The sequence below is a fragment of the Delphinus delphis genome, chromosome 4, assembly GCF_949987515.2.
Source record: "Delphinus delphis chromosome 4, mDelDel1.2, whole genome shotgun sequence".
NCBI lineage: Eukaryota > Metazoa > Chordata > Mammalia > Artiodactyla > Delphinidae > Delphinus > Delphinus delphis.
The window spans coordinates 127,139,730-127,167,728 of NC_082686.1; the positions used below are offsets into that span (position 1 = coordinate 127,139,730).

The window sequence follows — 27,999 nt, forward strand, 5'->3', positions numbered from 1 at the left end:
TGGGGCACTTTCAGGTAATGCCCAGGTGTCGACCAGGGTTGGCTGAAGATCAGTGTCGGCGCACTGGGCGTGGTCCTGCGCAGGGCTTCAAAGAGCACTGCAGACCTTCTGCTCTCGTCTGTGCTGAGCGCTGAGTTCCCTCCTTTCTCTGGATTACAGTTTCCCAGGCAAGGCTTGCAGCAGACCCAGCAACAGCAGCAGACGGCCGCTCTGGTGCGGCAGCTCCAGAAGCAGCTTTCCAGTAAGTACCCTCCGTCAGGAACAGATGGCTCCCAGGACGTGAAAAACAAGCCAGTGAGCAAAACACAGGTGGCAGCTCCTCAGAAACTGTCTTCCTTGGTGCCGTTCTCGTGTTCGTTTTAAGTCCAGGCCGTTCTCATTTTGTTGGTGTTGGTCTGAATGCTTCTTTTCCGGGAAAGCCCCAGTCTTTTCCTTGAGTTCAGCGAGGATGTTTTCCTGTTGCTTCTCTTGGAATCTGGGAATGTTTCTTTACAGCTGGGGGCCCGGTGGGACGGCAGGTGCTTTTCTGATAAAGCTAGATGGCCCAGAGAGCAACTCGGCTGATACCCTCCAGTGTACGATGGGACGGGATAGGTGCCCCCCTGCCCCCAAGACTCGGATATGGAGAGGCCAGCACCAGACCCGTCCCCTGGTCACTAGGGCCGTGGCTGCTCTTACCACGGCACCACCCTGCCCTTCCTGATAGCGGCTAAGAGAAATCCAGACCTGGAACGTGGCAGGCGGCATCGCAGGACAGTGTTTCTCCCCAGTTCATCTTGCTGCCGTGCTGGCGTGCTACCTTTCTAGGGCGCATGCCGACAGCCCATTTCATCGGACCTCATCCCAGTGCCAGCAGCCTGCTCCCATGAATCCAGTCGCCCTGCGCTGGAGTCACGGGGTGGGCAAACTCTTTCAGAAATGGGAGCGAGGCCCCTGTGATGCAAAGAATATTGGCCTGGAAGTCAGGAGACCTGAATTCTGCTGCCAACTCTGTCACCGTTATCTGGGTCATGGAGTTTTTCATCCATACAGCAAGCAGGGAGACTAGCAATTTCTCGGTTCTGTGCCTCTGAGCTACAGAGCTAAGAGCAGCGAGTTCTGAAGGCAGTGGTGTGGCTCTGGTGGAAGATTGTAGGGAAAAGCGTCAGTTTATGACTGGGAGGGAGGGGCAGCTTGGCTCTAGTCTTAATTTCCTGCCTGCTGCTGTCCATGTGTTTTCCTGGGCAGAGGGAACACCTCTCTTATGCCCTGTGTCTCTCCGAGGGCATAACGAAGGTCTGTTGTTGTTCTTGTTGTTGTTTTCCTTTAAAAATATTTCCCTCAGTTAAGTCATGTCAGTCTTTTCCAAGAACTGTTCAGTCGGTGTGGTCTGTTAAACACACGTGTGGTTAAAATTTCACTGTGTTTCATCAGCTCCAGAGTTCACATTTTTAATTTTTTTTTATTTTTCATATTTGGCTGCACTGGGTCTTCACTGCTGCACGCGGGGTTTCTCTAGCTGCGGCGAGCGGGGGCTACTCTTCGTTGTGGTGCACGGGCTCTAGGCACGCAGGCTTCAGTAGTTGTGGCACACGGGCTTAGTTGCTCTGCGGCATGTGGGATCTTCCCGGACCGGGGCTCAAACCCGTGTTCCCTGCACTGGCAGGCGGATTCTTAACCACTGTGCCACCAGGGAAGTCCCCAGAGTTCATATTTTTGCATGGCTAAAGAGAATATAATTTTAAGGTAGAGACAACATGTTATATTTTATTTTTTCTAGTGATTGGAGGTATGTACCTACGATTTTTATGGAGTAGCACCTATCTGGGGAGCATACTCTTGGTTCCTATTTCCAAGGGCTCACAGAACGCAGGTTTTTTTGTTGTTTTTATTTGCGGGGTGGGGGTTGCCATCATTTCTGGAGCACTTTCTTGGACCATGGGTCCAGTCATGGACCCATGACTTTACATGTATTAATTCACTTGATTTCCTAAACCACCTCATGCGCCGAGGTATTATTGCTCTTCCCGTATTACAGATGAGGAAACAACTAAGAACAGGGACATTTTCCCGTTTGCCCAAGGTTACTCGGCTAGCCGCTGGGGCTAAAACTCGGACTGTCTCCTTCCAGAGCCCACCTCTTAACCACAACATATAGTCTGATGCCTGACATGAGCAGTGATGCCGGCCTCCTCTGTTGAATAAGGGCAGCTAAGCTGAGCTGCCCACTGCACAGCTCCAGCCGGCTGCATTTCTGCCATAATCCGTGTGAACGGGGCCTTTGGATTTGAATAGTCCCACCAGAGTTGTGCAGGCAGTAGCTATTTCTAAGCCTGTGTCATTGTTTTGAACCTACTCACTGTTCTTTATTTGTCCAGGTGTGCACATAGACACGTGCACAGGCACACCCTCGCGTCACACACACAGCCTCTCTCTCCCAGGCATACACTCTTGCACGGTTCTCTCTGATGTATCTATCCATGGCCATTTGCAGAAAATTGCCCCTTTCAAGCTACTTCTCTCTCACCTATTATAACATCAGTGTTAAAGTAGAATCTCTGAGGTGCTTTTATGAAGTTTCCAGAACTTTTCATGTTTTATGATACTTACAGTCCTTTTTTATGTTCGTATTGAGATGTTTGTTAGCTCAGGGATACAGACTTTTGACGGGCCAATGACCTTCCCAAGACCTCTTGCTGGCCGTTGTGGGACTCTGATGTAGAGGTGGCCCCTCTGCAGAATGAATCGAGCAGTGGTATAAAGACCTTGGCCGCACAGGTGTCTGGGCTAGTGTTATACTTCCTGACCAGTCAGTCTGCTTTCAGTGCCAGCCTCAGGAATAGAGGAACAGTGACAAGAGCGTGCCACCGATCTGTGGCATAATTTTGCGTCTGCAATTTTATTGGATTTTCTTTTTCTCATTAGGTAACCAGCCACAGCAAGGAGTGACGCCCTACGGGCATCCTTCACACTTCTGAGTCTGGAAGAGGACAAAGACATGAAGTTTTCTGTTTGCACTGAAAAACAGAAAATCACATTTAATGCATTAGTCACCTTTAGAAATGTCCCTTTGTTCTTTCATTTCTTTGGCGTTTTCCTATGTTTTACGCTACATTTCATACAAAGGCGTTTAAACAAAATGTAAAGGAAAAGGTGTGGTTTGGTTTTGTTTCATTCAATTTGAAAGTAGGTTTAAAAATGTGGATCATGGGGGCCTACGCCAGGAAGAGTTTGGTAGCAGACCTTTTGAAATTGGTGCTTTTATTGAATCTCGTAGTTATAGAAAGAATGGATTATGGTGGATTTTAAATATTTATGTATTCATTAATGATGAAGTTTGGTTTTTTGGGGTTTTTTTTTGTTTTGGGTTTTTTTTTTGCACACTGTGCCGGACCAAACTACTGATTTGAAAGGCATGTCAGATCTTGACAGGAAAGCGACCCATTTATTCTGCATTCACCTTTGGTGACAAAATGGACATTTATTTGCATCGCTCTAATTTGAAATGTTCGTAATTTCTTAAGCACTTTATGAACTTTGTTCTTATTTATGTAGGATTTTTCTTTGCTTTTGTTGTGGTCAAAAGGTGCTGAAACAGATTGTTGCTTAGTACTTAAACTTCTTAGACCAAGAACTTAAACCAAGGCTTCTGTGAGAGCCACCCTAAGGTACGTGGAAGCCTGTTAGAAGTAGCTGTACTACTAAATTTGTTTTCAGTGGCGAGATCATTGACCAGAGTCTTTGTGAAGGTACAACATGTAAATTCTAAAGGCCGGAACGAACCACAGTGGAATTGTTCCAATTATTTGCCAGATTTGGCAAAAATGACTCTGTCCAGTTTTGGTTCTCCTGAACCTTATGCCAACTTGAGAAAAAAATCTCGCAGCTGGCCTGAGATTCCACAGTGCTCAAACTTGACATGGTTTCCAGAGAATCTGGCCCCCAAGTCGAGGGGGGCTCTGGTTTTCCTAAGAGATGTATTTGCTGTTTATTTTGTATGGTAAGTATTTGCTATTTTGAATTTAACTATTAATGTTGGTGTCTGTCTTGGTTGTGTATTGCATATACTGTATTTATAAATTGGTGCAAAAAGCACAAGTAAAGTAAATTATACATCAAATTTATTATAAAGAAATAGTAACTATTTTAACTTTGTTCAAGTATGTGGTAATTTGCTCCTATTAGAGTGAAAAATACAGTAAATTATTATCAGTTTGTGTAACTTAAGAGTATTCCATATAATATTTTTTTAGATTTAGATGCATAAAATTTTGAATGTGAAAATTGCAGGGCATTTTAACACATGTGGGGGATATTTTCCCATGTTCTGTGTTAATTCAATTTCTTTTGCCATGTGAATTTACATGTAACGTAGTCGAGCATACTGTGAATAGATTTGTCTATAATGAGCAAACCATGTAGAACTACTTTTTTTAAATGTAGCTGGTACAACTTTAGTAGATCATTTCCTTTGCAAATCATTATATAAATAATTTATATCTTCCCAGGTGAGTTACTCATTGCAAAATTTGACTCATGCAAATGACCTCAAATACGTGTCCGCTTACTTTGCTGTGGCAGCATCCATGTGAACTGCTTTGTACACTGTGAAACGATTTCGCTCCAGCCCGCTCATTTCATGTTTACTCTGGGCTGGAAAAGACTTTGCCAAAACATTAAAGACCATTCTTTTCACTAAATTAACATGTTCTATCTGCTTTCAGAAGATGAATCTTGACATTTCAGCTGGTTTTGTATATCAGGGTTTTTCTTTTGGTTTTTGGTTTTTTTCCCTCTTGAGAGTCATACTTAGAGCTCATGAAGTTATTTTTTCTTCAAAGTAATCTGTCATATAATGACTGCCTTGGCAAAACAACTGAAATGTGAATGTCGTGCCTAGTGAGTACCAGTCATGTTCTGTCCTAATTGTTGTTTTACTTCTTCTCAAGAATTACTGGTGTTTAAAATGCCACTTTTCAGTTTGAACCATATATATTTGTAGCTCAGTATTGCAAACGGAAGTAAGACTGTTTCAAGAATGAGTGTTATAATTGCATAGCATTTGTATGCACTTTATATTTTGCAGAAGTTAGTGAAATTAATTTATTAATCATTTTGCACTTGAAAGCTGTGGGACATAGCTTTTTGTTGCTGTCGTCTCCTTTTTTTTTCCGGTGGGAAAGCTAAGATATGGTAAGGCCCTATAATTCGACGATTCTACAGAGAGTTGAGGAAAAACCTAGAACTGGTTTTCCCCTGTGTCCTATACAGAGAGAAACTGGAATTTTCAATCTATTCTTATCATATTTCCTCCCATTTAATCCTCTCTCCTGAGAGTTTTCTTTTTCTTTTTTAGAATATGCATTGATTTGTCTTGAAATGATCACAAAGGAAAGCCCTGTCCTTCGGCAGAACCTGGTAATTTGCTTGGTGAGACAAAGAGGAAATTATCTTAGGATAAGATGGAGACCCCAGTTCCCCTTAAAGACTTTGAAATAGAATGGAGTTGGACATAAGAAGCCCTTAGATATGCCTGTTTACATAGTAGGCTTCTTCCTAGTAGGGTTACATTTGTCCTCTTTTTTTTAATTCCTCTTGGTCCGGAAGTAGAATGAGATCACTGTTAGAACGAGTAGCCCTTGACCGCTTATGGCCACAGGATACCAACATCAAAGAACGTAGGAATCAGGTCACCTCTTTAGGTGGGGCAAGCTGAAAGTTGGTGTGATGAAAACAAAATGAAGTGAGTCCCCCCCCACCCCCATCTCAACTGATTGACAGGGAAAAATGTAGTTCTCGGTTTTGTGTGCTGAGCTATCTGAGCAAGACCTATGGCATTTTCTTCTTTTTCATTTATTAAGTCTCCTATAAGTCTTCTTAAATAATAAGCAAGTATTTGAATAGATGCTGGAGAAATTACACTGGAAAATCCTAGCCTCTAGAGTTAGAAAAGCTGAATCATATTGTCCCTTAAATTAATTCAGGTTGAATTAAGCATGTAATATAAATAAATTCAGTGAATTACAAAAAGCAACATTTTGTATAGGGTTGATCAAATTTTAACTACAGTGAAACTCCATTATATGTATTCGGTCTAGATTTTCCCAAACATTTCCCTGTCACAAAGGATTATCACCTTATAGAATAGACGCTCATAGAGCAATGATTCCTCCTAAGAAAATTTTTCCTTATAAACAAACAGTTCCAAACCGGGGGTGCCTGAGCTAGATTTTGAAGTTATAAAGAAGTTTGTGTATTTTAAAAACTTTTTAATGGTTTTATTTGGGATAGATGTAATCAACCCCCTTTTCACGTTTTATGATGTGCAGGTGTTAAGTTGCTTTCTTACAAGTGGAAATTCAGCCTGCATTTATTTTTAAATGCAGTTATTAAAACTTTTTTTTCTATTCCCCATCAGTGAAAATTTTCAGTGCACAAAATGGTGAATCATAAAACAGTTCAGCGCTTATTTTCTGTGGGTTTTAGTAAAATATTTATAAACTGACCACAGTATTTATACATCAGGATGGCAAATTTACATCGACCGCAAATTTAATCATCTTTTCCATTGTGTCTGTCCTCAGCGCCATGCTTGTAACATTGATTAATAGAAGGTGGACACTAGGCAAATGGTAATGAAAGGAAAAAAGTCCATTCTTTAATGAAGAATTCAGGTACATTATCCACTTGTTATTTTATGGTCGATCGTTTTCTCTTCATGTTCATTGTTATTTGTTGGCAAAATAAAAGTGCCTTAAGTTAAAAGTTTGTTTTGAGATCCATTATAAAAAAAATCAGTATCAGTTCATAATGCATTTATTTACAAGTCCTTTTTTTTGCATGTCTATTATAAATTTAATATTGTAAGTGTATTCAAATTCATTTACATGCCTATGGCTGCCTTTGATTAAACTTCTTCCAAAAAGTAAATTCTGTCCAGATGTTGACTTTGTTCAGGTAGTTTTATTTTCTGTCAGATTACTTGGATGTAAGTTGTTGCATAATCACTTCCAAGTGGATTCTTTGCTGTGCATCTGTATATCCCAGAATCTGAGGTTTGAGGATTCTGAATGACTAGGGTACCTTGTGGGTGAAAACGTTGAATTCCACGTGTCCTCCCTTCGTGTGCCCCTGAGAACAGGGAGTGGTCAGGCATCTCCCATGTGATTTCTGGCTTGGGGACTCCCAGGGCCACACAGCGGAGCTGAACAGCCACGCCTGTCCTTGCGAGGACATTCCTGGGTAGGCGATTTGTAATTCGGGGAGGGTAGGCCACAACCATTACTGGAACAGTAATCAGTGCGTGGCCAATACTGTTTTGAGCCTTACAAACGTAGCTTCCTCTGTCGTAAGCTGTTGCCTCTTTGATGACCAAGGTGCCGTTTTCATGCAGTATGTATTTTCCACTGATCTGAGGCCCGTCTATTACGTAACCACTTGGCACAGTCCATTTGATACGTGGCTTAGGGCTTCCATCAGAGACACAGTGCAACGATAGAGTGTCTCCACTGATACTGTAAACTGTTCCTCGCGCATAAGTGACAATCACTGGCTTTTGGCCAATTTCTAATACAATTAATTTCTCAATATAGCCAACTTTATTTCTTGCTGCACACCGATATTTTCCTGTAGCGTCCCGAGTCATTTTAGAAATGATAAAAGAGCCGTTACTTGCTATTAGATACTGAGAATTGTTTTGTCCATTGGGAAATTGTGTGCCATTTGGTAAAATCCAGATTATTTCAGGTGGTGGGTTTCCATCAACAGAGCAATGCAATGCTGTGGACTTTCCAAGCTGGGCAACGGTTTTTTCATTATGTGGATTTCTGAATGTCGGTCTTCTCAGCATTTCCAGGACTTCTAACTGTACCACCAGCACACTCTCTCCTCCTTCATTCCGAGCCACACAGGTAAAATTGGCTGCATCTGAAAGCCTCACATTCCTGATTTCCAGGGTTCCATTTTTATAGACTGTGATTCTGCTTCCGTAGTACGGAACTGTGAGGAAAATATTGTCTGGCATGATCCACATGATGTGAGGAGATGGTGTCCCTGCGGCTCTGCAGTCGAAGTGTTTTTTGGAATGCCTCACCGCCGTGGCTTTAATGGTGGTTTTATCTGCATACAGACCATTGATTAATGGAGGTTTGGAGACAACGTCCAGTTTGTACATTTTGGTGTCATCCCCACTGGGATTTCGTGCCACACATACGTACTCTCCGGAATCGAGCAGTTTCACTCTGTTGATAGACAAAGACCCGTTGGCATGAAATGCGTACCTGTCCTTAGAGAATGAAATCATGTCGTTGGAAGGCAGCAACCAAAATACTTTTGGCTTGGGTTCCCCAGTGACCTCACAGTCAAGGACGGCTGTGTCTCCAGCCTTGACTCTCGCGTTGGTCTTGTAACCCTGCCGGATCCGTGGGGCGGCTGTTATGACTGTTAGGTGGACTTTCATTTCATCCTTCCCTAGAGTGTTCTGGGCATGGCAAGTGTAATCTCCTTCCTCTGCCATCCCGACTCTGTTGAAGTATAACGTTCCATTGTCGAAGAGGGTGAACCTCCTGGTGCCGTGGCCACTGTCGTCGGCCTGCATGGCGTTATTTATCATCGTCCCATCAGGCAGACTCCAGGATATCTCGGGCACTGGTGAGCCGGAAGCCATGCAATCGACTTGGAAGTCTTTCCCGTGAAAAACCTGCCTTTTAAAATGTTGCTTGTGGTCAATTTTGGCAGGTTTCCGTCTTAGGCTGACGTGCATCAGGGTCAGATCATCCCCCATCTTGTTTCTCGCCACACACAAGTAGTCTCCACCGTCTTTTTCTGTTACTGATCCGATAAACAGGGATCCATTTGGGTAGACTTGGATGCGGCTGCCCATTCTGAGGAAAGAAGAGAGAGACGGATTGAGTGTGCAGGTACTAACAAGGGGTGGGAGACTTACTTACACAGGATTAGCTTTATGGACATTTTCTTAAACTGTTGCAATGGAATTAAAATCACTGTCTTTTAAGCTATTCTGAAAGATGAAATTAGCTGAACAGATATGATTTAGTTCAGACAAGCACTATGTCTTAGATGGACTTCAAATGAATCTCCTCTGCATTTCAATTAACAAGAATTTTCATGGTGACGAGAATATTAGAAATACCAGTTTCCTAGACCCATGACGGTCTTGACCACTTTACACATCAAATGATCATTTTGTGATATACGTCAGTAAAGAACAACTTTCATACAAATTTACTTGCTCAGAAAAGATACCAGGTTTTCCTTTTTAAAGAGATAGATATTAGTAATCAGTTATTTGGTTAGAAAATGAGTTTTACTTTTTTTTATAAAGAGAGAAAATGCCAAGGTAAGACACATTAGAAGCTTACTAAAGCATCCGTCTCTGCAGGCAGCTGTACCGTGACTCTGGTCTCTCTCTGCATTATGTTGAACTCCGTGAAGACCATTTTTCTCTCTGAAGCCACTACACAGCCTGCTATTACCACACTGAACCATCAGGTGGCAGATCTTTCCTGGTAAAACCAAATCTAGTTTTTCAAAAAGACCAGTGGAAACTGAGTAACTGCTAAAAACGCAATCAAAAACACCCATAGGTGGAAATCTCCGTACAAGTTTTTCTTCCTAGTTCTTTGGCAACATGAGCTAAGCAGGTGGGAGAAACGAGAGAGAAAAGCGTGGATGGCCTTTCATAGCATAACTGCTAAGCCAGTCAAACAGCCTCAAGTCATTTTTTACCTTCAAGAAAACATACCATAAGTAGGAAGAGTATTTGTTGTAGGACAACTTACAAGTGCTGATATTCTTTTTTTTTTTTTTTCTCCCTCAAGCCTGGAAAGAACTTGTCTTGAATATAAACCAAAGGAAGGTCATCATAATGGATGCACTTAGAAAAAGGAATGGAAACTACAAGGGTCTTTGCATTCATTTTTTAATCTTTAGGTAGTTCCCCACTATACAGCCAAAAAAAAAAAAAGATACTTAGACAGACGTAGTAACTTGCCCTTTTCACCATGCTACACTGCCACCTGCTATCATTCTTTCCTAATGCTTTCTAAGAGCTCTGTTTCTCAAACTCGGGTGCACATTAAAATCATTTGTATAAAATAGTGCTGTTGCCTGGGTCCCACCTCCAGAATTTCTGACTTAATTGGTGTGGAATGTGACCTTGGCCTCAGGACTCAGTTTTCCAAATGACTCTCATGTGCAGCAAAGTCTAAGAACCACTGCTCTAAATCTTGGTATTTAATGCAGTTCCCTCATTACCTGCATTGGAATTACATGGGGTCTAATTTAAGATGCATATTTCCTGGTTTCACTGTTCAGAGATTCTGATCCAATAGATCTAGCCAGGGATCCGGGAACCCAGTGTTTGACGAACTTCCCGGGTGACTTTATGAACATTAAAGTTTGCGAAACAGTCTCAAATTTGAGTGTGCGCTGTAATCATCTGGACAGCTTTTAAGAACACAGATTGCATGTCAAAACACAGAATCGGACTCAAGTTCTCAGGCGATGCTAACGCTCTTGGTAGGAGGACAACCCTTTGAAAACCAATGACTCAAAATGACCTTTCCTCACTCCCAAATCTGATGCATCTGGAAGTTGTAATATATAAAAAGAGAACTGTAACTGTTTCCTTTTATAAACTGATATTTTTAAGGGAAAATTTACTTTTGAAAGTGGAAGTTTTCCCTGAGTAAAAGAAAGGGAATTCTTTATGAAAATTAATGCACAGGCAAGCATCTGCAGTCTTTTAGAGCAGTGTTTCTTGGACCTTATTGCGCATGTGATTCACCTGGGGATCTTTTTAAAATGCAGATTCTGATTCTGCCCATCTGGGATGGGGCCTGAGTTTCTGTTCTTGTAACAAGCCCCCAGGTCATGAGAAGCAAGGTTCCAAAGAAGAGGAAACACAATTCTGTCCTGAAACATAGGTCACGTAAGTCATATTTAAAGTCATGGAGGTAGACCAGTGGTGCTGTTAAGTCTGAGATGGTTAAAAAAAAAATTCAGAAAAGGCAACGTTCACCTGACAACTAGGCTTTAAAAAAGTAAAACGTTTTGCTTATTTTGTTGATGGTGGAATAGACTTGGATGAGCATAGTTATGATGAAAATTTTAATTTTTAGAATCTAAAATAAATTCAGACTTACAGAGCCAAGAAGTGGCAACAGGAAGGACTTTTTTTTTTTTCCAGCAGAAGTGCCCTTTTAATTTCTCTTGACATCTAAAGCATCTAAGTAAAGAGTATTCTTGCCTTTCTGAGTGGGTTAGTTGCAGAATAATCACTGAAGTGTTCAGTTAGCAAACAAGTTGTAGTTCATTATGAAAGAAAAGAATGACAGTACCTCTAGTGGGCCTGTGATAGCATCTCTGATCTTACACACTCTGTTGCCTCTTCCAAAATATGAACAATCTTTCTGTGTTTTGTAAGTGCTTTCCCAAAACAAAATATAAACAGCCTACCTAATATCTTTGCTATCAAACTCTGAAAGATTTGTTGGACTACCTAGGGCGAGATTTATTGGTCGAGATTTATTCTAAGATGCTTAATGTGTTTTAGACATTCCTTTGGATTAACTTTTTAAGACATTCCCTTACATTTTTTCACACCTCTTCCATTCTTAAAAATTGACCTAATGCCCAGTAAACATTTTAGACATTGTTTTTACAACCTAAAATTAGAAATTTATCTGTTATTCCCATCACAAGTATAATGCCTTCTACACTTCTTGCATTGGTTTCTGCATGGGTAGTAAAATTGTATTCAGAATTACGCAGAATAATGAGCAGTCTCTGGGTAAATGAGACTCACCCTCATGTGCTGCAGGGTGATTAAACAGACATACCAATATTATTATATACAAAAACTGGTAAACTACTGAAAATATTTGATGCTACAAATGGGTATACATATAGTAGATAACAAGCATAAACATGTGAGTTGTGAAGTTTACATTTCGTAACCCAGCATTTTTAAATTTTAAACCTAAATTTCAATTTAAAATTTAGGTAATTTTCATGACTTATTTGAAAATTAACATTTACTTTGGAGTTAAAGATCACAAATTAACTTCCTTAACTATATCCGTTACCAACTTATAGTTTGACACTAGAAAAAAATCTATTCTTTTAAGCATAAACTCATGTATAATTTCTCTTGCATGGATATTTTCTATTAATAAACATGGAGGCAGAGTCAAGATGGCAGCATGGGAAGATGCAGAGTTAGCGTTTCCCCACAACTATGGTACCAACTGGCCGCTGGTAGGGGACTCTGACACCCAAGGAGACGGGAGGAACCCCAAAGTGAACCGGTAGGACATAGGGGGACTAAGAGGGGGAGGTGAAGTGGAGGCCAGACAGGATCAGTGACCCTGAGGCTGGGGAGATCAGGAGAGGCAGGTGGGAGGGTCCCTCTGGGAGGAGTGGGAGAGGAGCAGAGGGCGTTTGAGCCCAGAAAGCCTGCTGGGCTCCCAGGTGAGGTCCCCTGCCCTCTGAGAGCAGGGGTGTGGGGCATGCCTGGGCCCCTTCTGTTCCTTGAGCCTAAGTCCCACCCCCCCAAGAGCCCCCAAGGCCTTTTCCAGCCCTGTCATGGTCCTGACCATTGGCCCCACCCACCACCCAAACCTCACCCTTGCTTAGACCCTGCCCTCCACAGCCAAGGCCTATTTCCAGCCTTTTTTTTTTTCCCCTCCTCCTCTTTTTCACTATTGTGGTACTGTTGTACCTTCTGGTTGTTGATAGATCTATATTTTTATTTTTATATTCCTAACATATCTGTTAGTTTCCTAGTCTAATTTTTTACTTTGTTATTGTGGGGTTTTTTTCTTTTTTTTGCCACCCCAGGTGGCTTACAGGATCTTGGTTCACGGGCCTACGAGTGGGCCAAAGCTCCTGCAGTGGGAGCTGTGAGTCTGAACCACTGGACTAACAGAGAACCTCAGACCCCAGGGAATATTCAATGGAGTGAGTTCCTACAGAGTTCTTCATCTCAGCACCAAGACCCAGCTCTACACAGTAGCCTACAAAGCTCTACACAGTAGCCTACAAAACCTCAGACCCCAGGGAATATTCAATGGAGTGAGTTCCTACAGAGTTCTTCATCTCAGCACCAAGACCCAGCTCTACACAGTAGCCTACAAAGCCTACAAAGCTGTTGGAAGCCTCAGGCCAAACGACCAGTAAGAGAGGAATACAATCCCACTCATAAAAAAAAAACAATGAGATGGCAAAAAAATATGTCACAGATGAAGGAGCAAGGCAAAAACCTACAAGACCAAATAAATGAAGAGGAAATAGGCAATCTACCTGAAAAAGAATTCAGAGTAATGATAGTAAAGATGATCCAGAATCTCAGAAATAGAATGGAGGCACAGATTGAGAAAATACAAGAAATGTTTAACAAAGATCTAGAAGAACTAAAGAACAAATAAACAGAGGTGAACAATGTAATAACTGAAATGAAAAATACACTAGAAGGAATCAATAACAGAATAACTGAAGCAGAAGAACGAATAAGTGAGCTGGAAAACAAAATAGTGGAAATAATGGCTGAGGAGCAGAATAAAGAAAAAAAGAATGAAAAGAATTGAAGACAATCTCAGAGACTTCTGGGACAACACAAAATGCACCAACATTCTCATTATAGGGGGTCCCAGAAGAAGAAGAGGAAAAGAAAGAGTCTGAGAAAACACTTGAAGAGATTATAGTTGAAAACTTCCCTAACATGGGAAAGGAAATAGTCACCCAAGTCCAGGAAGCACAGAGAATCCCATACAGGATAAACCCTAGGAAAAACACACCAAGACACATATTAATCAAACTAACAAAAATTAAAAGAAAAAATATTGAAAACAGCAAGGGAAAAACCAAACATAACATACAAAGGAATCCCTATAAGGTTATCAGCTGATTTTTCAGTGGAAACTCTGCAGGCCAGAAGGGAGTAGCAGGACGTACTTAAAGTGATGAAAGAAAAACCTACAACCAAGATTACTCTACCCAGCAAGGATCTCATTCAGATTCGATGGAGAACTCAAAAGCTTTTCAGACAAGCAACAGCTAAGAGAATTCAGCACCACCAAACCAGCTTTACAACAAATGCTATAGAAACTTCTTTAAGCAGGAGACACAAGACAAGAAAAAGACCCACAAAAACAAACCCAAAACAATTAAGCAAATGGTAATAGGAACATATATATCAATAATAACCTTGAATGTAAATGGATTAAATGCCCCAACCAAAAGACACAAACTGGCTGAATGGATACAAAAACAAGACCCACCTATATGCTGTCTATAAGAGACACAAGTCAGACCACTTCAGGGACATGTACAGACTGAAAGTGAAGGGATGGAATAAGATATTCCATGCAAATGGAAATCAAAAGAAAGCTGGAGCAGCAATACTTGTATCAGATAAAATAGACTTTAAAATAAAGACTGTTACAAGAGATAAGGAGGGACACTACATAATGATCAAAGGATAACTCCAAGAAGAAGATATAACAATTATAAATGTTTATGCACCCAACATAGGAGCACCTCAATACATAAGGAAAATGCTAACAGCCATAAAAGGGGAAATCGACAGTAACACAATAATAGTAGGGAAGTTTAACACCCCATTTACACCAATGGACAGATCATCCAAACAGAAAATAAATAAGGAAACACAAGCTTTAAATGACACAAGAGGGCTCCCCTGGTGGTGCAGTGGTTGAGAGTCCGCCTGCCAATGCAGCGGACGCGGGTTCGTGCGCCGGTCCAGGAGGATCCCGCATGCCGCAGAGTGGCTGGGCCCGTGGGCCGTGGCCGCTGGGCCTGTGCTTCTGGAGCCTGTGCTCCACAGCGGAAGAGGCCACAGCGGTGAGAGGCCCACGTACTGGAAAGAAAAAAAAAATGACACAAGAGACCAGATAGGTCTAATTGATATTTATAGAACATTCCACCCAAAAGTGGCAGAATACACTTTCTTCTCAAGTGCACGTGGAACATTCTCCAGGACAGATCACATCTTGGGTCACATATCAAGCCTTGGAAAATTTAAGAAAATTGAAATCGTATCAAGCATCTTTTCTGACCACAATGCTATGAGATTGGAAATGAATTACAGGAAAAAAACATAAAAAACACAACACATGGAGGCTAAACAATACGTTACTAAGTAACCAAGAGATCACTGAAGAAATCAAAGGGAAATTAAAAAATACCTAGAGACAAATGACAAGGAAAACACGATCCAAAACCTATGGGGTGCAGCAAAAGCAGTTTTAAGAGAGAAGTTTATAGCTATACAAGCCTACCTCAAGAAACAAGAAAAATCTCAACTAAATCTAACCTTACACCTAAAGGAACTACAGAAAGAAGAACAAACAAAACCCAGAGTTAGCAGAAGGAAAGAAATCATAAAGATCAGAGCAGAAATAAGGAAATAGAAACAAAGAGAACAATAGCAAAGATCAATAAAACTAAAAGCTGGTTCTTTGAGAAGATAAACAAAATTGATAAACCTTTAGCCAGACTCATCAAGAAAAAAAGGGAGAAAACTCAAATCAATAGAATTAGAAATGAAAAAGGAGAAATCACAACTGACACTGCAGAAATACAAAGCATTATAAGTGACTACTACAAACAACGATATACCAATAAAATGGATAACCACGAAGAAATGGACAAATTCTTGGAAAGGTACAATTTTCCAAGACTGAACCAGGAAGAATTAGAAACTATAAACAGACCTATCACAAGTAATGAAATTGAAACTGTAATTTCAAATCTTCCAACAAACAAAAGTCCAGGACCAGTTGGCTTCACAGGCCAATTCTATCAAACATTTAGAGAAGAGCTAACACCGATCCTTCGCAAACTCTTCCAAAAAATTGCAGCGGGAGAAACACTCGCAAATTCATTCTACAAAGCCACCATCACCTTGACACCAAAATCAGAAAAAGATATCACAAAAAAAGAAGACTACAGGCCAATATCACTGATGAACATAGGTGCAAAAATCCTGAACAAAATGCTAGCAAACAGAATCCAACAGCACATTAAAAGGATCATACCCCATGATCAAGTGGGATTTATCCCAGGGATGCAAGGATTCTTCAATATATGCAAATTAATCAATGTGATACACCACATTAACCAATTAAGGGATAAAAACCATATGATCATCTTAATAGATGCAGAAAAAGCTTTTGACAAAATTCAAGACCCATTTATCATAAAAACTCTCTGGAAAATGGGCATAGAGGGAAACTACCTCAACATAATAAAGGCCATTTATGACAAACCCACAGCAAGCATCATACTCAACAGTGAAAAACTGAAAGCATTTCCACTAGGATCAGGAACAAAACAAGGATGTCCACTCTCGCCACTCTTATTCAACATAGTTTTGGAAGTCCTGGCCGCAGCGATCAGAGAAGAAAAAGAAATAAAAGGAATCCAAATCGGAAAAGAAGTAAATCTGTCACTGTTTTCTGATGACATGATACTATACATAGAAAATCCTAAAGATGCCACCAGAAAACTACCAGAGCTAATCAATGAATTTGGTAAAAGTAACAGGGTACAAAATTAATGCACAGAAATCTCTGGCATTCCTATACAACAACAACGAAAAATCAGAAAGAGAAATTCAGCAAACACTCCCATTTACCATTGCAACAAAAAGGATAAAATACCTAGGAATAAACCTGCCTAAGGAGGCAAAAGACTTGTACTCAGAAAACTGTAAAACACTGATGAAAGAAATCACAGACGATATAAACAGATGGAGAAATATACCACGTTCTTGGATTGGAAGAATTGATATTGTGAAAATGAGTATACTACCCAAAGCAATCTACAGATGCAGTGCAACCCCTATCAAACTACCAATGGCATTCTTCACAGAATTAGAACCAAAAAATTTACAATTTGTATGGAAATACAAAAGACCCTGAATAGCCAAAGCAATCTTTAGAAAGAAAAACGGAGTGGGAGGAATCAGGCTCCCTGACTTCAAACTATACCAAAAAGCTACAGTAATCAAGACAGTATGGTGCTAGCACAAAAACATAAATATAGGTCAATGGAACAGGATAGAAAGTCCAGAGGTAAACCCACGCACCTATAGACCCCTAATCTATGACAAAGGAGGCAAGAATATACAATGGAGAAAAGACAGCCTCTTTGATACATGGTGCTGGGAAAAGTGGACAGCTACATGTAAAAGAATGAAATTAGAATACTACCTAACACCATACACAAAAATAAACCCCAAATGGATTAAAGACTTAAATGTAAGACCAGACACTATAAAACTCTTAGAGGAAAACAGGAAAAACACTCTTTGACATAAACCATGGCAAGATCTTTTTTGACCCACCTGCTAGAGTAACAGAAATAACAAAAATAAACAAATGGGACTTAATTAAACTTAAAAGCTTTTGCACAGCAAAGGAAACCATAAACAAGACAAAAAGACAACCCTGAGAATGGGAGAAAATATTTGCAAATGAAACAATAAACAAAGACTTAATCTCCAAAATACACAAACAGCTCATGGAGCTCAATATCAAAAAAATCCAGTTAAAAAATGGGCAGAAGACCTAAATAGACATTTCACCAAGGAAGACATACAGATGGCCAAGAGGCACGTGAAAAGATGCTCAACATCACTAATTATTAGAGAAATGCAAATCAAAACTACAAGGAGGTATCACCTCACACCAGTCAGAATGGCCGTCATCAAAAAAATGTACAAACAAGAAATGCTGGAAAGGGTGTGGTGAAAAGGGGACCCTCCTGTGCTGTTGGTGGGAATATAAATTGATAAAACCACTATGGAAAACAGTATGGAGGTTCCTTAAAAAACTAAAAATAGAACTACCATACGACCCAGCAATCCCACTACTGGGCATATACCCTGAGAAAACCATAATTCAAAAAGAGACAGTACCACAATGTTCATTGCAGCACTATTTACAATAGCCAGGACATGGAACCAACCTCAATGTCTATCGACAGATGAATGGATAAAGAAGATGTGACAACTATATACAATGGAATATTACTCAGCCATAAAAAGAAACAAAACTGAGTTATTTGGAGTGAGGTGGATGGACCTAGAGTCTGTCATACAGAGTGAAGTAAGTCAGGAGGAGAAAAACAAATACCGTATGCTAACACATATATATGGAATAAAAAAAAATGGTACTGATGAACCTAGTTGCAGGGCAAGAATAAAGAGACAGACATAGAAAATGGACTTGAGGACATGGGGTGGGAGCATGAAGCTGGGGCGAAGTGAGAGCAACATTAACATATATTCACTACCGAACCTAAAATAGTTGGCTGGTGGGAAGCAGCAGCATAGCACAGGGCGATCGGCTGGGTGCTTTGTGATGCCTAGAGGGGTGGGATAGGGAGGGTGGGAGGGAGGCTCAAGAGGGAGGGGACATGTGTATGCATGTGGCTCATTCGCCTTGTTGTGCAACAGAAACTAACACAGTATTGTGAAGCAGTTATACTCCAATAAGGATGTATTAAAAATAAACAAACAAACATATAAAAGGGAAATGTTCATCCCCATCTTTTCTGTCATATTATGAAACATCATTGTATGAAGTCATGTAAATGGCAAAAATTAATACTCAAACTTATTCTTCAAAGAGATTTAATCTGTATAGAAAACAGTTAAAAATCACTATTAATATGCCTGTAACAGGAGATATTAGAGAAAGTGTGTATGTGTACATATGTGTCCGACACCGTCAGAGTGATTGGAGGTCCTGAATACATTTCACTTTGTGAAGGCCTTAATGTTGTGACTTTCATAAAGTGCTTTGCAGTTTTAGGGTAGCATAAATTAAGTACAGATTGCACTAAAATTGAAAATGCTTTACTAGGAGATTCTGAAGAGTGAAATAATGAAGTGCATCTCTCCAGAACTTGATTGCTTTACAACATTCCCTCTTATTTTTGGATAGAAAAATTATAAATACATTTACACAGGTACCATTTTAAAACTGTCACAAGTATGGAAGCAAATGAGATTTTTTATCCTTTTTAACTATATAAACTCAGGAAGAAGCTGGCCCTTAGAGTATGGCATGTAAGAAACTTGGTTTTTATATAATTTGTATTATTTTGTGTTAGTCTCAAAATGATTAGGTTTTCTTTAGAGCGAGTTACTTTTCTGTGTAGAGTCTGTGTGCTAACACTGCTGCTACTCTCGCTCTACCCCTTTGACCACTTCCGAAGTTGTACGGCTAAATAAGATAATCTCAACAGAAAGGTATGGTTTACCTGTGCTGCTGGTCGACGACAGCCTTGGATGGTAGCCTCCAGATTATTTTCGGTTTCGGCTCCCCAGTGGCTGAGCAGTTCAGTAGTAGTTTGTCCCCCAGATTCACCTCCGTCCATTTCTGGGATGCAAATTCTATCCTGGGGATCGTCTCTCGTTCTTCCACTGTAAGAATTACCACCCTTCTCTCTGAGCCAGTGGAGCTGGTAGCAATGCATTCATAAGTGCCCCGGTCTGAAGAGGCTATGTTTCTTATAAACAGAGTTCCATTTGAAAATAAGAACTTGGAATTGATGAACTGTAATGGTTTCACTTCGCTGCCATCAGAGAGGACCCAGTGAACACCGGGCTGAGGAGTTCCTTTGGCAGTACAGGGCAGTTTCAAACTTTGACCCCAAGTCCCTGCAATAACTTGCCTCTTTTGTTCTAGAATAACAGGTGGCGCCGCAATAACTTGTATTTTAACCAGCAGTGCGTCCTGGCCCACTGGGTTGCTGGCCACGCATTTGTAAAAGCCCCTGTCATAAACGCTGAGATTGTGGATGACCAGCGTCCCGTCAGATGTCACCAGGGCCTGCCTGTTCCCCTCGGATGATTCAGAGACCACTGTTTGGTTTGCAAGAAGCCAGGAAATTGTAGGGCTGGGCCTGCCTTCAGCTCTGCACTTCAGTTCCACTGTGCTTCCGGAATGGACTGTGATCTCCTTAGTATGTCTCTCCAGGATCCTGGGGGGATAGGAAACCACGGACAAGGTGACATGAAGGCGGTCCGTGCCAAATGGATTGGATGCTGAGCACAGGTACTGTCCACGGTCCTGAAGGTCCACCCTCTGTATGGACAGGGTGCCATTGGGGAGCACCTGGAACCTGCTATTCTGTTTCCTTTTAGACAAATCAAGTCCTGATAAGAAGAAAGAAATTTATAGCCATAGGTCATCAAAGTTTAGGTAGTAAACATAAATTGCTCACATGGAAGTCTCAAGAGGAACGCTATCTTTTTATTAGGCTACTGGGAAAAAATATATTTAAAATTAAGACACCTAGTCTTCAGAGTAGTAAAGTTATTTCTGGATTTTTTTTTTAAATAAAACTAATTTTAATGTAAAAGCCAGATGCTTCAACACAGTGACCACTCACAATTTCTTTGGATCTGCTTTCAAAGCATTTCAAAAAAATGGTCTTAACATATGTTTTAAAACCTTCTAATGAGCAAAAAGCCATGTATATATCAAATAAGGATATTAATTGTTTGAGTCTTGGAGAAATCTGAGGTTGATGTTGATTATTTGGCTACATAACCCCAAAACATAACACAGTGTTTTCCTTGTTTTGTAACTAAAGAAGATGAAGCGTAAAGAAACCGTTTCAAATACCTGATGAGACTCTGGTCCAGTGGATAGTGGGCATGGGATTCCCAACAGCTTCACAAGGAAGAAAGGCATCTGAGTTAGCTGGAACAGTAAAACTTGCCGCTCTTCCTCCAACTATTCTGGGCCTTTCCAATATATTCCTAGATAAAGAATCAAAGGGAAGGAATTTGGAAGTTGTTATTTTTTGAATTGGTGTCTTATCGAAGCTACTTTTCTTTGCATTCTTCTGTGTATCCCAATTTGAAGCATGAGTGGTGTCCTCTGGCAGATCTGGAGTGGGCAGTATGCTCACTACTGGCTTTTTGACCTTTTCAGCCATTTCTGGGTGTGACTTGTGCCAAAAATGGTTTTCTGACCAGGGAGAGGGAGTCAACTTAGAAGTCTGTGATTTAGCTGTTATTAGTGCTGGCATAGAAGTAGAATGTAACAGATTGGAGTAGATAAAGTGGGTGATTCCAATTGTGAACTTGGCATTTGGGTGAGTTTGGGGAGGTGTTACTGCTAATTGCCGTGGATGAGCATTGTGCTTTGAGGATTCATGTGACTTGACCATTGTACTTGTCATCGTCCTGAAAATGGGAGTTGCCATATTGTCAGCAACTGCATTTTGGCTACTCAAGGGAGGGGAGGTGGGAATTGGCATTGGAGTGGCACTGGCGCTCAGGAAGGGTGGCACAGTTGAGCGTCTAAGGATTGTGTTCCTAGTGGTGGTACTCTGGTGTCGTTTGCTGGACAAAGTGGTTTCAGAAGCAGCTGTTCTCTTCAAAGTCTGACTGCTCTTCTGGGGTGGTTCTTCAAGCACATCTGTCAGATGAAAGGTTCTTGGATGAAGACCAATTGTGCTTGAAATTTCTTTTATGTTTTCTAGAAGAGAATGAGTGAGAACAGACACACTGGGTTTGGTTGAAGTTTCAGCTGCTGTTAGAACAGGAAGTGTCACAGTGGTGGGTGTAATGAAGCCAGAAATCTGGCTGGGAGAGTTATTTGGGTCATTCCTATTCTTTTGAGGCTCCTTTATTCTTTGTACTTTTCGTGCCCTGGGTCTGGCTATTTGGGCTTTGTTGATAATGATAGATGCAGGGGCAGTAGGAGTAGTTGTCAGCATGGCTGTTTGCAGTGATATGAAATCTGTACTTGATTCTTTGCTTGAGCTACTAGGAGGTGTAGGGTAAACAGGTGGGAAGGGCAGCTCCTTCACTGTTGGGAGACTTATACGACTGTGTGTTCTAGTGGTACTGTGGTGAGTTGTAGCTGATGTTACGGATGGAATTTGCATCACACTTGCTGAGAGTGTTGTGAAATGGAAGGGGGAAACTTTATCTGTGGGTAAAGCAGGAGATATTTTAGGAAGAACCAAGTCTGTGCTTTTTTGTGAACCAAATTTTTGCTGATTCTTTAGCTTTTCTTTTTGGATATGGTTATTTACAAAGATATGATGCCAGGGAATTTTCCTTCTTGAAAGTCTTGTAATGGCTATAGTAGTAGGCATAGGTGGCTTGATGGTGGGACCTGGAAGTGGCGATACAATCACTGAATCTCTTTTAGCTTCACTGACTTTAGACATGCTTGGGTAACTAATATTTGTTGCATGAGTCATAACTGCACAAGTTGGAGTCACTTGGGTACTTTCAGCACTGAAACATTTTATTGCCTGTGTTGTTTTCTCAACATCTACATTTGGTTTTTTCTCAAATAGTAATGATGGATTGTGGACTAGAGTTGTAGATTCTTCTGCTATGACTCTGGCAATTTTAGCTTCAGGGAGGTTGATGGGGGAAGTCCTTGGAAAAGGCAATGCTGCTGCAGCAGTGGTGAGTCTTTCTCTGGGAGAACAGGATGGGCACTCCACATTGTGCTCTGTGGCTAAAAATGCAGTGGTTCTTTCTACAGAAGAACCTCTGAGTGTTGGCCCCACAAAGTTGTATCCATGCTGTCGGAAAATTGGAGTTCGCCCCCTGCTCCAAATTTTCCTCCGCCTTCCAAAGTGTCTGGACAGTGGAGTGTTAATTGTACTATTTCTAGGAATGTGTAACTGAGAATGAGCACCAGTGTATGGGTCTGAAGGGAGCTTAGAGGTGTTAGGTTTTTGAGTAACGTGAGAATGGGAATGATGGCTCCAGGGTTCGCTGACTCCTATTACAGACGTCTGATGACTCTTCGTGGCATTTACTGATCCTAAAAATACATCAGCTTTACTGTTAGCACTGCCCAGAATTTTGATACGGACATCTTTGATTGTAGTAGCCCCCACTGTTACTGGGGGTGCACTTTGCAAATGCTCTCTTTTTCTCTCCATGTCGTCAGTATCCTGAAATTGACTTGCTTCAGGTAGTAGAGGAAAGATAGTAGATAAATTTCGGTTGGTTGTGCCTTGCATTTTGCTTGATGTGGTTGTGTTCATATTCTTTGACATGGCTTTAGTTTTAATAGTAGTAGATGGTTTGAAACCTCTTGGTTTTTCAGGCAGTAGTATCTGTGGACTCACAATTGGGGAGACTTGGGTGCCAGCAGTTATACTTGTCACAGGGCTATCAGATGATTTTCTGGAATCAGCAGTCACTGTCCTTGCCAGAACACTGGGAGCTTTAGTCACCAGGACCATAAATTCCTCATCTGGAGGGAGCATGCCTGATGAGTCTACTTCCTCACCAGGTATTTCCAGGAGTTGGGTGACCGGTAGAGGTGGCTTTGTTATGGTATTTTCTCGCTTCTCAGGCACAATATTCTTTTTAGCTTTCTCCAGTAGTGCTGCCCAGTGTTGGGGGTCAATTCTCCGGGCAGAGGGAGGGAACTGCCTCCTGTGCTCTCCGAAACGTCGGTTGGTTGCATCTCCACGCCGCTGGGCTATTAACACCCCATGCTTAGGATTCTTACTTGTGATTGAGACTTGTTTTCCAGCCTCAGCCCTCACTGGAGCAGATGTGGGGAGTTGTGCAGCTGGTGGGTCCTTAAGCTGAGCAATGGCATTGGGCTCATCAAACCCAGATCCATCTGTTTCTACATTATGCTCCACTGGCTGTTGCCCTTTTATTTTGACTGAAACTTTGTTAATTAACAAATCGATCCCTGATGGGTTGGCTGCTACACAACGATAATGACCCTGGTCTTTTTGAGTCGCCTGTAATATTCTTAATGTGCCATTGTTAAGAATTTGCTTATCTCTTGAGGACTGATAGAGCACAGTGTTTCCTGGAAGAACCCAGCTGACAGAGGCATCTGGGATACCCGTAGAATGGCATGGAAGGTCAAGTGTTTCACCAATGGAAACTACATGACGAGCTCCATTTTCCTGATAAGCTTCTATGTAGGGCTCTACCACCGTAATCCTATAGGTGAGAATATCTGCATCATCGTAATTGGTGCTTATGCAGTGGTATATGCCTGTGTCAAAACTATCAGCCATTTGGAGTTCCAGTTTTCCACTTTTGTCTATCAGGATTCGTCCATCCTCACTAACGTAAGGGGCTCTCACTTTACTTCCATCAGCTAGAAGCCACTCCAGTTGTGGGGGAGGGTCTCCTTGGCTGGGGCAATCTAGGTCAATGGTCCCACCGACCAAAACAGTGCGTTCCTGCTTAGTATTGTTATCCCTGGAAATCATGGTCCATTTGTGTTTCTCTGGCTTCTTCTCTGCCCTTGGTAAAGTGACTTGGGCATCGCTGGAGTACTGGATCTGCAGTGTACTGAGTGTGGTGGCAGTTCTGTTTAGCTGCAAGGAAATTTGGTCTTGCATTAACCAAGAGGGATCTGCTCTGAGATCAGCCTCGATGTTGGTAAAGATGTCTTCAGGCTTCAGTACCACCTGTTTATATTTGTAGCAGAGTTGTGGTGTTTCAGTGAGCAAGTGGCTCCTTTCTAGGATCAGAGGAGAGTCACTGTACAAAGCCAGCACTTTCCACACTGGCTGAATGTGACTGTAATCTATGTTACACACCAGAAATGTTGAAAATGATGCGTTTAGCATGATATAGTCATTTTCTGCAGTGAATGCAGTGGATGATGTTATTGAGGGCTTTTGGATACTGCAGATCATGTTAGCTTCATTTCCAGACTGGTCTGTCATATTCAAAGTCAGGGAGCCGAAGGGTGCCATGAAATCTTGGGGAGAGATGGACACAGAAACACTATCTTCCAGAATAGTCAGGCTCTTCAATTTCAGGGAGGGGTCAATGGTTGGCTTGGCACACAGGAAAGCTGCAGCTGGGACCATAACTAAGGGCCTGCCTTTAGAGGTCCTGGGGTTCATGCAACGTGGACATTGCTGAGGACTGGAGGGACTTCTGTCTCTTTTGCATTTTATTATATCTAGAAAAAATGACAATTGAATTATTGCCAGTTGTGGCTTCTTTATGAATTAACATTTAAACATTTTGAATAAGTAGCTTTTGCTAGAATTTAAAACAACAATTTAGAAATTTTAGTGTCTCATCCTTTTTGTGTTTTTTTTGGTCTTTGGATTGATTTCTGAAAACAAATTGTCTATATACCCTGCCACAATATCATATCTATAGGCACAAGGATTTTGTCTGTCTTGTTCACTGCTATATTTCCCATGCCTATAAAGTACCTGATACATATATTTGGTACTCCATAAATATTAGTTGAATAAATAGTTTCCTTATCTAGGGAAACAAAATGCTATGCTTATGTTTGTCGCTTTTTATTAACTTATGTATTATTTAGTTCTGTTTCCCCATTTTAATGTTTTAAGACTCAGAGACCTTCACTGTCTTTTAAATGATAACCTGTTTGATAAATTACCATTTATAAGCCCTTGGATATCATTAAGAACCCAAGTTTCTGTCCATTACCAAAAAGAACAATGAGTGAATTACAAGGTACCTTGGTGTGGTCTAGCTTGGCCGCAGTAGGAATGGAGACAACAAGATGGTTGCAGGAGATAATGAAGTCGGTAGAACCAATCAATAAGAGGTGAGGATGTGGTTGAACAGAGAGGGTGATTAAGAAGAAGAGTGAAGGAAGACACAGTATGACTTTGGTAACAGAGGTAGACTCAATGGAGGAGGATCAAGTTTAATGGGGAAAGAGGAACATTGTGCCCAAGCAACGGAGCAGCCCATTAAAGGACTGACACTTTGGTGAAGTCAGAAGCCTGAAAAATCTTATAGCTCTTGGACCACCCTAAGCCTTTGCGAATCATAGAAATCTCCTCTTTCAGGTATTCACATATCACGTACCTGGTCATTTAAAAATACAGCTCTGGTGAGCCTATTTAAAATGGCTGGTCACTGCAATACTTGATAAGAGGTATGGAGTTTTACCTCCTACAAAATACAGCCAGGGACTTCCATGCTGTTCCATATCATGCATTAGACACAGCATTTAAAAGAAACATTGTACTTCTTAGAAGATATCACTTGACAGAGTGGCCGGACAGGGTCAAATCACCTTCCCATGTGTGCATGATTCCTCTCAAAGGCTTGAGAAAATCTCTTTGACCAATGACTCCAAACCCTTCAGTGTGTACTTCAATGTTACAGGCAATGCCACATATATCTGGCTACTCAGCATTCTTCAGCAAAATTTAAAGTCCCAACTTACACAGAGGAAGTAGCTGGCAAGCCTGCAAACCTCTTTGAGCACTCATAAGAGGCTCTTCTCAACCACCCACTTACCAACAGCTGTGACCTTTTACGTACTTCCCAGTACCCTGGACTCAAACCCTGCTATAGCAAAAAACATGGGAGACTTCTGGCTTAATTAAACCTCATCACAGAATTATGATCCCATCTTGGTTTGATTATTGCTCGGCCCTGGACATCAGGTATTTTACCTCAGTTGCAAATCTGATCATGTCATTTACATTCTCTCCACCACACTCAGTTCTATTCACACAGAACCACTTTCCATTCCTCAACTCTGCCATGCCCAATCAAGCTCAGGCATATGTTGTTCCTCCTACCTTCCAGTACACTTGCCGTCTGACAAGCCCTCTTCCATCACTGCCTAACTACTTACCTCCTTCATTACCCAGCCAGAAGAGTGCTACTTCTGGGTGGGCTCTCTTCTTTTTGTTCTCCTGGTACCTTCCACTTCTCCTATCATAGCCCTTATTGCCCACTAGTAGAAAGACTTGTCTAGTTGTCTGTTTTCCCACAAGACTGTAAGCCCATTACTTGTTGATCTATGTGTCCCAACCCTGGCAAAGGGACGGTCAGGAAAGATTACAGGAAGTAAGGAAGGGCAGCCTAATTCTAAGACCACATTTCTTCCACATTTTAGCTTATAAATTGAGATGTGTCTTACAACTGAAGGTGCTTTACAGTAGCGGCTGACCAGCTAGCCGTCTTGATATAGCTACCACTGCTTGCACACACACAAATACTGTTACAGCTGTTGATATTTACATATATTGTTTTCTCTTCAATTGAGTTACATGCACTGTTGGTATTACATATATTGTTTGCCACTTAAAATGTTTCTATTAAGATAACACTATGCTTCGCATTACAATAGGAAGTTATTATGCGTATAGAAAGGCCTGGAAACAGAAGCAGGACATAACTTTAATATTTGTGAAATAAGTGTTTGTCAGAAAAATGGCCACAAACCCATATTTCATAGAAAAGCAACACCTAGAGCTTTTTGGAACCTAAGAATGGAGGACACCCAAAAATAGATGAAGCTGTGTTACATTTAACTACTGAGATATGTGCAAAAGGACTGCCAAGTGAGGCAACTGAAGGTATGAGAAACTGTCAGTCTCTTAGAATAGATGGAAAAAAGGTCAAAGCAGAAGTTGATGTGACTGATTCATGAGTCTCACAGAATGATCATTAAGGCATCTCAGTCAAAGGAGAACACTTGATTGTTTAGACACGACAAAGAAATGTTAGCACTAATGGGTTTGGCTAATTATATATAATGAATGAATATATATAACATAATAACAGTGGGGGAATTTAACACCCTACTTTCATCAATGGACAGATCATTCAGACAGAAAATCAGTAAGGAAACACAGGCCTTAAATGACACATTAGACCAGATGGACTTAACTGATATTTACAGAGCATTCCATCCAAAAACAGCAGTCTACACATTCCTCTCAAGTGCACACGGAACATTCTCCAGGACTGATCACATGCTGGGCCACAAAGCAAGCCTTGGTACATTTAAGAAAATTGAAACAGTATCAAGTATCTTTTCCACCCACAACACTATGAGATTACAAATTGATGACAAGAAAAAACTGTAAAAAACACAAACAGCTGGAGGCTGAACAATATGCTACTAAACAACCAATGGATCACTGAAGAAATCAAAGCGGAAATCAAAAATACCTAGAGACAAATGAAAACAAAAGTACAACGATCCAAAA

The 27,999-nt window shown here is 41.1% G+C and overlaps 1 protein-coding gene across 1 annotated transcript in view; it reads right to left on the reverse strand.

The window, feature by feature from the left end:
• Positions 1–3,631: 3,631 nt before the first annotated feature.
• IGSF10 (immunoglobulin superfamily member 10) overlaps positions 3,632–27,999 on the reverse strand; it is a 43,497-nt gene continuing 19,129 nt past the window's right edge. Inside the window, exons 5-7 of the mRNA XM_060011423.1 lie at positions 20,661–24,962; positions 19,291–20,188; positions 3,632–8,861 (exon numbers count right to left, since the gene is read on the reverse strand). Coding sequence (XP_059867406.1) covers positions 6,953–8,861; positions 19,291–20,188; positions 20,661–24,962 — 7,109 coding nt within the window. The 3' untranslated portion in view covers positions 3,632–6,952. The remainder of the gene's footprint in view (positions 8,862–19,290; positions 20,189–20,660; positions 24,963–27,999) is intronic.